Here is a 12,266-nt window from a genome sequence, read left to right as displayed (position 1 = left end):
AGAAGAAGAAGAAGAAGAAGAAGAAGAAGAAGAAGAAGAAGAAGAAGAAGAAGAAGAAGAAGAAGAAGAAGAAGAAGAAGAAGAAGAAGAAGAAGAAGAAGAAGAAGAAGAAGAAGAAGAAGAAGAAGAAGAAGAAGAAGAAGAAGAAGAAGAAGAAGAAGAAGAAGAAGAAGAAGAAGAAGAAGAAGAAGAAGAAGAAGAAGAAGAAGAAGAAGAAGAAGAAGAAGAAGAAGAAGAAGAAGAAGAAGAAGAAGAAGAAGAAGAAGAAGAAGAAGAAGAAGAAGAAGAAGAAGAAGAAGAAGAAGAAGAAGAAGAAGAAGAAGAAGAAGAAGAAGAAGAAGAAGAAGAAGAAGAAGAAGAAGAAGAAGAAGAAGAAGAAGAAGAAGAAGAAGAAGAAGAGGCATAGGGTGGGGGTAGGGTGATAGTAGAAAGAAGATTTTAAATTTTTTTTATACTTTATTTACTGGCAAATGCGCTTTTCTTTTTTTATTTTTTGCCACGTCAATTTTAGGGGGTAAAAAAATTCATTTTTAAATAGTAAAGGTGTGTAATAGATCGTCATGATAGTTTAAGTGTGTAACTTTTCAAGATAAGTTCAAGTAGAGGTGTGCATCAGTTGGTTCGGTTCGGTTTATCAGTTTTTAAATATGTTAAACCAATAGCCAAACCAATAAGATATTTTTTATCGGTTTTCGATTTATCGGTTTTGGTCCTTAACGGTTCGGTTTTCGATTTAACCAATAAGAAAATACTTATAAAACAAATATATGACTTTTCTAATAAATTTGATGTGAAGACACAATAATGTAACTTTACAAATGCTCATAAAATAGAAACAATAATAACAAATATCTATACAAAAATTAAGAGGAATAAGGTTCTTATTTTAGATTTTAGCATTTTTTTATAATGTGTCATTGTGAACTCAAAGTTGAAGGCTAAAGGACAAAGATAGTAACTACTAAGGTATTGAGATTAATATATAATATTTATGTACAAGTAAAAGAAGTAAATTACTAGTCTTAATGGGTTGGTTATTGGTTTATCCAATAACCCAATATTAAAAATCAATACCGAACTGATAACCCAATAATTTTTTTATAAAACCATTAAAAATCCATTAACCCAATAACCCAATAACAATAAACCAATAACAATTTTATTGGTTCAATTTATCGGTCAGTTCGGTTTTTGCACACCCCTAAATTCAAGGGTTAATTTATGCCTTTTCCCTTTAAAACTTTTAATTAAGAATCTTATCTTCAGTGTTTTTTTTTTTGTGCATTATTAAATAAAATAAAGACCGCATACTATTTATCTTATTTTCTTTTCTAAGAAAAATTCTATTTGAGTGTTATTCCTACTCTTTTTTGTTTGTTTTTGTTTTTCTCCCCATTTTGAGAGGAATAAGTACTTCACCTAATGAAGAAAGTGACACTTCGATAGATAAGAGGAACACATTACGACTTACGTATATATTTGGTCCACTTTTGAATGCGCTGAATGAAAGTGACAATTAATTTAAATTTTTTAGGTATCTCTCACCTCATGTGCGTAGATACTTACGTAGTGTAATCGTAATTGCATATTCAACATAATATTTGGAGTTATATGCCTTCCAAAAGCCTACAAAGTAGAATTATCCAACAAACTTATGAATTTGTCCCTTTATTTAGAAAAAAAATGTGTATTTGAATTAAAATAGAGATGCTGATGAAAGTTCTTATATGTTGAATCAAATAGATGAAACATTGATAATATCTCTTTCGAAATTGATTAGTTATCCCTTTGTTAAAGTTGATGATGGAGTTCAAGAAATACCTTTACGAACATATTAGATCAACTTACAAATGTAAAATTTTGTACAAATTTTATTTTTTTTAAAAAATTATCCTTGGCAAAAGTTATTCTAGGTAAGTTTGTACAAGTTATACAAAAATTAATTTTAATGAGGAGAGATTATACCTTTCTATTTATGTAATGTGTAAAATAATATGATAAAAAAAATTTGAGAAGTACTTATCATTGCTTCTAATAACTTCGAAGAAAAGTTAGGAATCCCAAGAGATTATATCTTTTTATTTATGTTTTCTTAAATAATGTACAAAATAATATTATAAATATTTTTTGAAAAGTACTTTTCATTGCTTCTTGATATCTTCGATGAAAAGTTACTTGAGGACCAAGTTAAACTCTCCTTATAAATAAAGAATTTTCTTTAAATTAAATTTGTGAAACTTTGAACATCTCAAGAGGAATAAGAAGTCTTATCTCTTCCTCTACTATATACTCCTATAGTCCTATTTCATATAGCTTCGTAACAATCATGAATTTGTAAAACTTATTAGATATATTTTAAAATTTATCCTTTAAATCTTTTTGTATCGGCATTCACCATAATTTCACACTTGCAATCAATAAACCTATAACAATAAATTTTAGTAAGGCTTAAATTAAAATCTGCATAACATTCTAACCTACTCAGACCCTATTTATAAGATTTGTTGGTTAAACTTAAAATTATTGGATAACTTGACTTGTTCGTGTGTTTATTCTTTACTTATCAAATCTCCTTGATGATAATCCTGTGTCGAAGAATAAAAAAATGGAGTTAAAATTTCTTGTAGACCAATATTGTTATCAATCACAGGCCTTCAAATGAAACACATCCAGTATTACCATCTCCACTTCAAACTTCTCTATACAAGTTTTCTTTTTTTAACAAAATGTTGCAGTAAGCAGTTGAGCCAATTGAACTTGGATACTTTTGTCGATGCATATTGTCAACTCATCAACGCTCGGAAATCTCAACAAAAGCATATGTACATGCTCTTCGGAGCATCTCTAAATCATACCCGAGTGAAGCCAGAATACTGGTTTAAGTGTTTGCTAGCATGGCACTAGCCTTTGCATCATCGCAACGAGACTTAAAACTTTAACATGGGATGCATTCAAATTTCATTCCAACCAGCTTCCTAAACTATGGAAGGTGTGTAAAACCTGTAACCGGACGAGCAATAAGTGTAGAGCTTTATACCTCATTTCTCAAGAGCCACCAGATGACATTTTGATATTTTGAAACCATCCATCATTTGTTTCCGAATGATGCATGATGTTCCACGAACTTCCATGAAGGTCTGGCAACATTAGACATGGGTTTTCCTAATTCGAGCAGTCCCTTCAGCCATTTAATTTTGTTCACGAGTTCCTCCAAATCCAATATCGCTGCCTCTGTCGTGTCCGAACCAGTTGAATGTAACTGAACTCCATCACTGGTTCTGAACTTCTTCAAAGGACAACTCGAATAGCTAAAGTTTTCAGTTGGCCCAGAGGCGGTTTTTGCTAGATCAACTCCAGTACACGAACCAGAACCTTTATCTGACAAAATGGATTCCTTTGTCGATTCATCTCCAGTATGGGAACTAGAACAAATGTCTAACCGCCTCACTTTCTTCGATGTGTTCACAGCCGCCTCCTTTGGAAGATCTATGATCGGGGTTCGTTCTGCTAACTCTGTAGTTTTAAAATCCCTCTTTTCATCCGAGGTTGGTGACAAGTTTGCAGATGAATGAGTAGAGAAAGAGAGATCTGATGAATATCCAGTTCTCCCTTCACTCACAGAATGTAACGCTGCAATGAACATGATGAGCATGTCAAATATAAAAATGCAGGATTTTCTTTACAGAAATGATTCTCTTTCTACAAAGAAAAGAGAGACTTGAGAATTAGTTGAAATGCACTGCAGTTGTGATTCAGTGGCACTTATACAGGCCAAAGATCACGCTAAAAAGCACCTTATATCAATGATACAGCCGTATCACACAAAAAAGGGATAGTTTGGTGCACTAAGCTCCTACTATGCGCAGGGTCCCAGGAAGGGATGGACCTCAAGGATCTTTTGTATGCAGCCCTACCTACATTTTGGCAAGAGGTTGTTTTCACAACTCAAACCCGTGACCTCCTGGTCACATGGCAGCAAACCAGATACGCCAAGGCTCCCCTTCACTAGGAAAAACACATAAAGCAAACAAATGCGCATTTCACTTCTTTATTTTGACACAACCATGCAGAAAGTTTCAAAGTAGAATACAAGAGTGGGATGCAAAGGTCGTTGATGCCTTTCACCTTCATTGAAAACACAGGACTTCAAGAAGCTGCTAAAATGGCTTCACAAATGTTTAACACTCTAAGGAGATAAAGGAAATTCGTAGTGTTCTTTTAGCCATTTCATTCCCTTGATTCCACCGAAAAATAAGGCACTTAATCAACTATGTTTAAACTATGGATAGCAACTAGCATCCCTTTAGAGCATCTCAATTAAGTTCTATCAGAGCAACCACACAATACATATTGAAGTTGTCCCAAAAATCTCAACAGTTTTATGAAGTACGGCTTCTCCACATAAACATCCTTGATGGAAACCTGTTCATGCACATACTCTACAAGGTTTATGTATTTAACAAAATATTTTCATGTCTTTTGATACAAAAATAAAGTTTTGTGAACAGCCAATGGAAGGACATTAAAGTTACCTTGGTTGACAGGTTGAATTAGTTGAGCACATCGACGTACACCATCCTGCAATTGTCGTGAAACAAATTATAGGCAGAAAGAACCATCAAAAGAGGGCAGCTACACCAGAATAAAATTCAAGTAGCAAATTTCCAACACTAGACCTGATGGTTAAGATGCATTGACCTTATTCAGAGAAAAGCTCCTTTGAGGTAAGAGATGCAATTATCAAAAATTGCAATACAAAGACTTGCATCTTCACTTTTTGGTTTCATTTTATAGATGCTATTTTGGGATTTTCCTTGGGAGGAGGGTGCTGGCTAGTATATAAGATAAAAAAATCTGCAGAAGTACCACAGAGAAACTGGAGACGACACGGAAGGAGAAAGAGGAGACAGAAGGATGAAACGTGTGATGAGGAAGAACTGAGAAATCCCCAAGGTTTCGGCACGGTTCGAATCTCGGTAGATAATGGGCCACCCCCTACCCTTCTACATATTAATACCAAGCTTTTGCTGGTGCCAGACTTAGAAACATGATGTGCCTAACCCATACATCACGCACCACACCCTTACCAGTAGACCGACAGTGGGGGCCGAATTTTAAGGATTATGTCTACCATATTATATTATTTTGTAGGGAAAAAGAAACATAATAAAAGAAAAACATATGAAAATGAGCAAAGGTAAGAACCTGGGATGTAGGCACAGTCCAACCAAAATCTGGAGACCATTCTAAGGATGGGCGCAAATCCTTGAAAGAAACTTCATAAAGTGCACCTTCACCCACAGGAGGTGGTGTCAATGCCAACTATGAAGACAAAAACACAAGAGTAGAATATTATTGAAAATGAAGTCCTTCGACTAACTAACAAAGAACACAGTCTAGACATTATGCCTAAAGATACATCTATGATTACACATACTGATTATATTTGAACTGATATTGAAGAGCTGGTCCTCATCAAGTAATCCTTCTTTTACTACCAAAAAGGCATAGTTTCCTTTTTTTCATTTTCAGTTTTAGGTATCGAGTGTTTACTAAAACTTCATGGTCAAAATAAAATCTAACAGATGACAGCAGCCGAACAGGTAACCAGCCAGTTAATACGGAATGTAAAAGAAATTATTACCTCAGCTTCATTGTTGCCAAGTAACTTTGTCAGATGTCCAGACCAATAACAGCCATTAGCCCACCAATCAACCAAATCACCTGCCTGCCAATTACCATCAACAACTACTGTAGCTTCAGAAATTGAACTGACATCTGATGCTTCATTTTTTAGCTTGAATAAAGGATACTGCGGCCGCAGCATTAGTTGTGTTTTCTCCTTCAACTTCCCAACATTATATGGGGGATTTTGATACAGCTTGGTCCAAGTCAGTTCTGTAACAGCAAGGATTGAAACAATTAACATGCATTGGTAGATACAAATATAGCAAGAGTCTTGTCTGAAAACACATCTCTTTTTTTATCAGTCTTAAGTCAGAATTTCATTGATAATACATCCAGTAGATGCTGGAGATTACATCAGTGGGCAAAAAATGAGTTAGCTTTTCCGGTGAACCTTCCTGTATGCATTCTAAGGAGCTAACAAAGTCGAAATATTCATTGAAACTATTTACAGTGTCAAGTTCACTATGACATATACAGTTCACAAGGCATTTAGTTTTCAGCTGAAAATACCTAATTCTCTATTTACTAAACGAGAAAGTATCTAACAGTGTAAAAGATAAAATATTCCATTCTCAGTTTAGCTCTCATCCGTCTATACCATTATTCCTATTTTGGACAAGCTTAACATATTGAACTTGACCACACTATAGCATTAAAGAAATGAAGCAGGGCTAGGTCTGGATTTCAATATTGTTTTTTTGTATTATCATGCACAGGCATAATCAAGATGCTGAACTGCTTAAATGCTGAAATCAACACATCAGAGAACATACTTTCATCTGGATAATCGAAGTATTCCAACAGGGCATACCAATGTCCTTTTCTGCAGTTAATCTTCTGTATCTGATACATTAGGAAAGAAATAGTAAATGCATTGTACTCTACTTCTTTATCAGTAAATGACTTTCCTCATCAAAACATACAAGTAACCTCAACAAGACCTGGAGAACTGACAATACACAGATTGCAAACAACAGTAACAGGTTTTGGTTCCAAATGTAATTACAGCAATAGTGACTTTCGATAAATAGAGCACTATGTAAAAGTTTAATGTAACAGTAAACAAAAGTTTTACCACCTAGAATGCAACTAGAGAGTTGTAAAGAATAAGTTAGAAATATAAATAAAACGGTTGTGAATGTGAAAAGACATGCGATTACATATTTATACAATTGTCTTATTAACATGATTAATAATCCAAGTAAAAATAGAACAACAATCCTAATCAATAAAGTATAAACTGCCTGATATAGTTCATGCAAAATACATATTTTTCTAATTACAACTTCCTTAATTATACAGAGTCTAGTCCTAATCTCAGGTACATTATTCTGTTCAAATAGTTAAGGTCCATAAATGATGCTACCCAACCCTCCCAAAAAAAAGCCCCACTCTGGTCTGGAATGTTCAAAAACTATGCTCCAATTTTGCCACATTACATCTTGCAATTGGACCTCAATGTGCAACAACAATACATCCAATGTAATCCCACAAATGAGGTTTGGGAACGGTAGAGTATAAGCAGGCCTTACCCCCCTACCTTGCAAAGGCAAAGAGGTTGTTTCTTGTAGACACGTCGCTCAAAGAGGATGAAAAAGAGGTAGTAGTAGCAAACATAAATAACTATGAGTTAAATGTGATAGATAATCCAGGCTAAGGAAAATACATGTAATAATAGAAATCCAAGAAAAAGATACAAGACTAATATTAATACTCCGAGAATAGAAAAGAAACATCTTCAACTACCTATTAATCTTCTACCCTTATTCTCGACATACACACCCTCTGATCAAGGGACATGTCCTCATTTTGAGCTAAAATTGTGTCATGTCTTGCCTAATCCCCTAACCTCAATGCTTCTCCTAATCTCTACACATTCTCAAGCCCACTATAGTCAACCTCTAACATCTACTCTTCACATCTCACTTCCCACATCTTGACCTCCATAAGGTCACTTCCACCTTGTCTCAAATATCATTATTCCTAATCTTATCTCTCCTAACATATCCGCACATCCATCTCAACATCTTCATCTCTACCACTCTCATCTTCTGCACATGGGAGTTTTTGATTGGCTAACAATCTATCTCATAAAACATCGATCTAGTTACTTTGTAGAACTTACCTTCAAGTCTTGGCAATACATTCTTATCACACATAAGACTAGATGCATGCCTCAATTTCATTAATGTGACACCTCATTAATCTCCCCATTATCTTGGATTACTAACCCAATTACTTGAGCCTCACAATCACGTCTGCTTCATAAGTCACATCACTAAACTCACACTCCAAGCATTTAGTTTTGGTCTTGCTCAGCTAGAAACCCTTACTCCAATGTATGTCTCCAAATTTTCAACCTTCTGATAACTCTATCTCACATCTCGTCAAGCAATACTCGAATGTATTGTCTCCAAATTTTCAACCTTGTGATAACTCTATCTCACATCTCGTCAAGCAACATGCCATCTACAAATAACATGCACCATGGCATCTCATGTAAACTTTAGTATTTCCATTGCTAATGCAAGTAAAAATGAGCTAAGAGTGGATCCCTAATGCAACCTCATCTTCCATACTCTTACCCAAGTCTCAGCATCATCATGCATATTCTTAATCATTGTGTAAGCTAGGGGAACACCTCTAACCACCAATTATCTCCAAAGAACCTCCCTTTAAGATTATGTTGAATGCTTTCTCCAACACTATCTGCAAGTCTCTCTTCCTTTCCCTGTACTGCTCCACCGACCTTCTTACAAGGTGAACGAATTTGTAGTCAATACACAAGGCATGAACACAAAGTGATTCTCAAAAATAGACACTCTTACTGTTACTTTTATCAAAAAAAATAAAAAATAGACACTATTCTACACCTTTGCTTCCACTACTCTCTCCCAAACTTTTATAGTGTGGCTAAACAATTTGATGCCCCAATAGTTATTACAGAAGGAAATTTTCATCCTTTATTCTTTAGGCATTACAATGTCGTAAAAAATGACATTAAACATCCTACTAAATCACCCCAAACCTACTTTGCTTGCATCCTTCCACATATCCATCGAGATTCCCACCTCTTTTCCCTTGTTCATGTAAGGCATAGCCCATTCCACCTCCTCAACCTTAACCTGCCTAAAATACTCGATCTCAATGACCCATTGGGTGCTTCAAATTATCCAATACAATGCTCTTTTTTATTTGCCCTTCGTCATTCAAAAATTTATGGATGTATATGTCATCGACTTCTAATATACACCTTATTCGCCAGTACTCGCCTGGTCTTTAATGCACCTCACTTGATCCAAGTCATGCGCCTTCCTCTCTCATCTTAACATGTAAAGCTTTACTCAATCTCAATGACTCATTGGGTGCTTCAAATTATCCAATACAATGTTCTTTTTTATTTTCCCTTCGTCATTCAAAAATTTATGGATGTATATATGTCATCGACGTCTAATATAGACCTTATTCGCCAGTACTCGCCTTGTCTTTAATGCACCTCACTTGATCCAAGTCATGCGCCTTCCTCTCTCATCTTAACATGTAAAGCTTTTTATCCCCCTTTATATCCACAAGTTCTTACCCTTATCCAAAAGTTCTTACAAATATCCAAATGTTGTAGTATTTATTGTTGTAACTGCTAGATTTGCCTCCTTCAACTTCTTATACCACCCTTATCCATCCTTTAGTCATCCTTGTCATTGCTCTCGTCTAGCTTCATATACGTTGTTTTTGAACTTCCATTATTCCTTGGACCTCTTCATTCCACCACCAATCCACTATGTCTACCAAATTAACCCTTTGAGACCCTTAGTACCTCTCTAGTTTCTTCCTTAATGCAAGTCAATGTCATGGACCACATACTACTTGTGTCCACTTCTCTAGTCCCCTATAGCCATCAACTTCAACTTTTCCCAAATGTCCAAACATTGCAGTCTATATTGTTGTAACAACTAACTTTGCCTCCTTCAACTTCTTATACCACACTTATCCATCCTTTAGTCATCCTCGTCATTGCTCTCCTCTAGCTTCATATACTTTGATTTTTGGACTTCCACTTCTCCTTGGACCTTTTCATTCCACCACCAATCCACTATGTCCACCAAAGTAACCCTTTGAGACCCTTAGCACCTCTCTAATTTCTTCCCTAATACAAGTCAATGTCGTGAACCACATAATACTTGCGTCCACTACTCTAGTCCCTTATAGCCAGCGATTCCAACTTCTCCCAACTTCTAAGCATTGTCTTTGGTCAGGGCTCCTAACTTGATCTTAGGTTGACCATACACAGCCCTCTATCTCAACTTCCTCTTAATCTTTAACTCCATCACCAAGAGCCTATGTTGGATCGTGAGATTCAAGTAAAAGAGGATTAAGATACCACAAAAGTTATAAGGTACGGGAATTTAACAGAAACCTCATACATTTGGAAGTTAATTACATCCTATCTCGAAAGTTTCCCAATTACAAAAATCCTAATTTTTTCATCTTCTTGGCTATCCAATACATTGCAAATGATAAATTACTTATTGAGAGGGGTGTATCTGAGGGGGATAAAAATATATCTAAGAGGAAATCAATGTCTCCAAGGGTGATAGGAATGTATCCGAGAAAGGATAAAGATGTAACCAAGAAACGTTGGGGATGTATTCAAGAGGGGAAAGAAATATATTTGAGAGGAGATTTTTCTTATTTTTTTAATGGTAGAAATTTTAGTGATTATGATATCTTAAGTTGTGTATTTATGTAATTTTTCCACAAGATAACCATGATCCTTTTCAACAAAAATTAAAAACTAACAAAAATATTTTACAAATGCATGATTACCTATCCAACATGCACACATTGAACTACCACGAGTTAGCAAGCACCAACCTCACACTAGAATTGAACTTTTCATTTCATACCTTACATCGAAACCATGCCCCACGAAATCCATTCTCAAAAGATTGTGCTTCAGCGGATTGCCCAACTTTGAAAGGCAATTGATCCTCCTTCCCCATGATATCTGCACTAGATAGAACCTATATTAAGGCTATCTTGCTTCTTAGGTGTATTTTTCATGTACAACCTGAGGCGGTAATTGGGTGTTTGGTCCTAAAAACAAAAATAGATCACTTTATTTGAAATTTTCAAAACTAAAGTTAAAATTGTGTTTGGTCATATTTTTTGCAAATATATTTAGAATTTGAATGTACCTTTTCTAAATATGATGTATATAAAAAATCACTCAACTTGTCTAATTTACCTTACACATACTTAAATTTACTTTAAAAGAGTAATCTCTCAAAATAAATAGTCATATGATGGCATAGATTAGATCTCACATATAAACTGTTACATATTATTACAATTAATTTTTCACTATCTGAACTTCTTAAGCTTAAGTCAAAAAATATAATATTAAGAATCTTAAGATTTAAGACAAAAAGTTTAAATCTTAGATCCACCTCTAATGTGAAACTATTTCCTTAACTTAGATGGATAAAATTATATTTCAAACGTCAACAAAACAATTTAGAAGGTAAAGAAGAAGATGAAGAAGAATCCTTAAATAAGACGGCCTTATCGTATTGTTCATCTAAACCTAGTACTTTCAACATAAACATAAACCAAATTACAATATATAGTTTATTTGAATTTATAATTTTTTAAGAAAGTATAATGAGTTCAATACTAAAATCTTAAGATTGAACTCATAAAATTTAAATCTTACCTTCAACTTCAACGTGAGGTTATCTCAAGCCTACTTGGATTGAACATTTGGCTTTCCTAACTTATAATTTTGATTTATTTTATCAATCTAATTTAAAACTAGATACTTCTAAATTTACCCAAACACTAAAAATAGCAATTAAAAATTATTTTGGCATAAAAATACTAAAAATAAGTCAATCCAAACAAGTTTCTCCTCATTTTATTGAACAAGAATTACCTTTCAAGCATCAAAATAACAATTAAAACAACCAAAAGATATGGTATAATGAATGATAACCAGAGGTCTCAGATTCGATCCTTATTCATAAAAAAATTCTTAATAAGAAGCATTACTCCAGAATGGGGAATGGGACCCTATACGACCCAAATACAAAATCATCAAAATAGATGAACTCTAATACAAATATCAAACACCCATTAAGTGGGACATATAAAAGACAATTAAGAAAAATATGAAGAAGAATCCTTAAATGAGATCATGTTGTATCGAGTTCAACTAAACCCAATATTTTCAACATGAACATACATCTATCAATAAAATTCACTCAAATCACAACAAATAGCATATCTAAATTTAGAGTTTACAAAATATAATGAGTTGAATATTAAGAATCTTCAAAATAAGAATTCTTAAAAATTTAAATCCTAGATACATCTCTATGACAAAGTTAAAAAGTTTTCAAATATTAACAAACCAATTAAAAAGATGAAGAAGAATCCCCAAATTGTATACCTCTAGATCTGCTCAAAGGAATGAGCTTTTTTCTTTTAAGATCTATGGAGGAAAAAAAAAAATTGTGGCTGCTGAAAAAAAAAAAGGATAAGAACAAAGAGAAAACCTAATTCAATTTGTGTTACCCATT

General features: G+C 34.1%; 1 protein-coding gene across 5 annotated transcripts; it reads right to left on the bottom strand.

Annotated features, from left to right (window-relative positions):
* Positions 1–2,594: 2,594 nt before the first annotated feature.
* Positions 2,595–12,229, bottom strand: LOC102598974 (uncharacterized). Of its 5 annotated transcripts, none has more exons than XM_006355997.2 (7): positions 12,137–12,229; positions 10,593–10,693; positions 6,462–6,531; positions 5,645–5,898; positions 5,206–5,322; positions 4,533–4,578; positions 2,595–3,630 (listed from the first exon to the last, which is right to left on the bottom strand). In XM_006355997.2, the coding sequence occupies exons 2-7, from the start codon at positions 10,686–10,688 to the stop codon at positions 3,089–3,091; spliced, it is 1,125 nt and encodes a 374-aa protein (XP_006356059.1). In that variant the 5' UTR covers positions 10,689–10,693; positions 12,137–12,229; the 3' UTR covers positions 2,595–3,088. The 5 variants fall into 5 exon arrangements, with proteins under 5 accessions (XP_006356059.1, XP_015168144.1, XP_015168145.1 ...); XM_015312658.1 differs by having other exon boundaries at positions 10,593–10,782; positions 12,137–12,206; XM_015312659.1 differs by having other exon boundaries at positions 10,593–10,756; positions 12,137–12,180.
* Positions 12,230–12,266: the final 37 nt, after the last annotated feature.

This window comes from Solanum tuberosum, unplaced genomic scaffold (assembly GCF_000226075.1).
Source record: "Solanum tuberosum cultivar DM 1-3 516 R44 unplaced genomic scaffold, SolTub_3.0 scf00214, whole genome shotgun sequence".
Taxonomy (NCBI): Eukaryota; Viridiplantae; Streptophyta; class Magnoliopsida; order Solanales; family Solanaceae; genus Solanum; species Solanum tuberosum.
This window is presented reverse-complemented; position numbering and strand designations above follow the sequence as displayed.

Bases quoted from the DNA above. Each gene is read 5' to 3' on its own strand.
- LOC102598974 (XM_006355997.2), bottom strand. From the start codon at position 10,688: ATGGGGAAGGAGGATCAATTGCCTTTCAAAGTTGGGCAATCCGCTGAA. The intron at 4,579-5,205 runs GTTCTTACCTTT...CGACAATTGCAG, and splicing joins GGACTGTGCCTACATCCCAG to GATGGTGTACGTCGATGTGC. The intron at 3,631-4,532 runs GTAACTTTAATG...TGTTCATTGCAG, and splicing joins AATTCAACCTGTCAACCAAG to CGTTACATTCTGTGAGTGAA.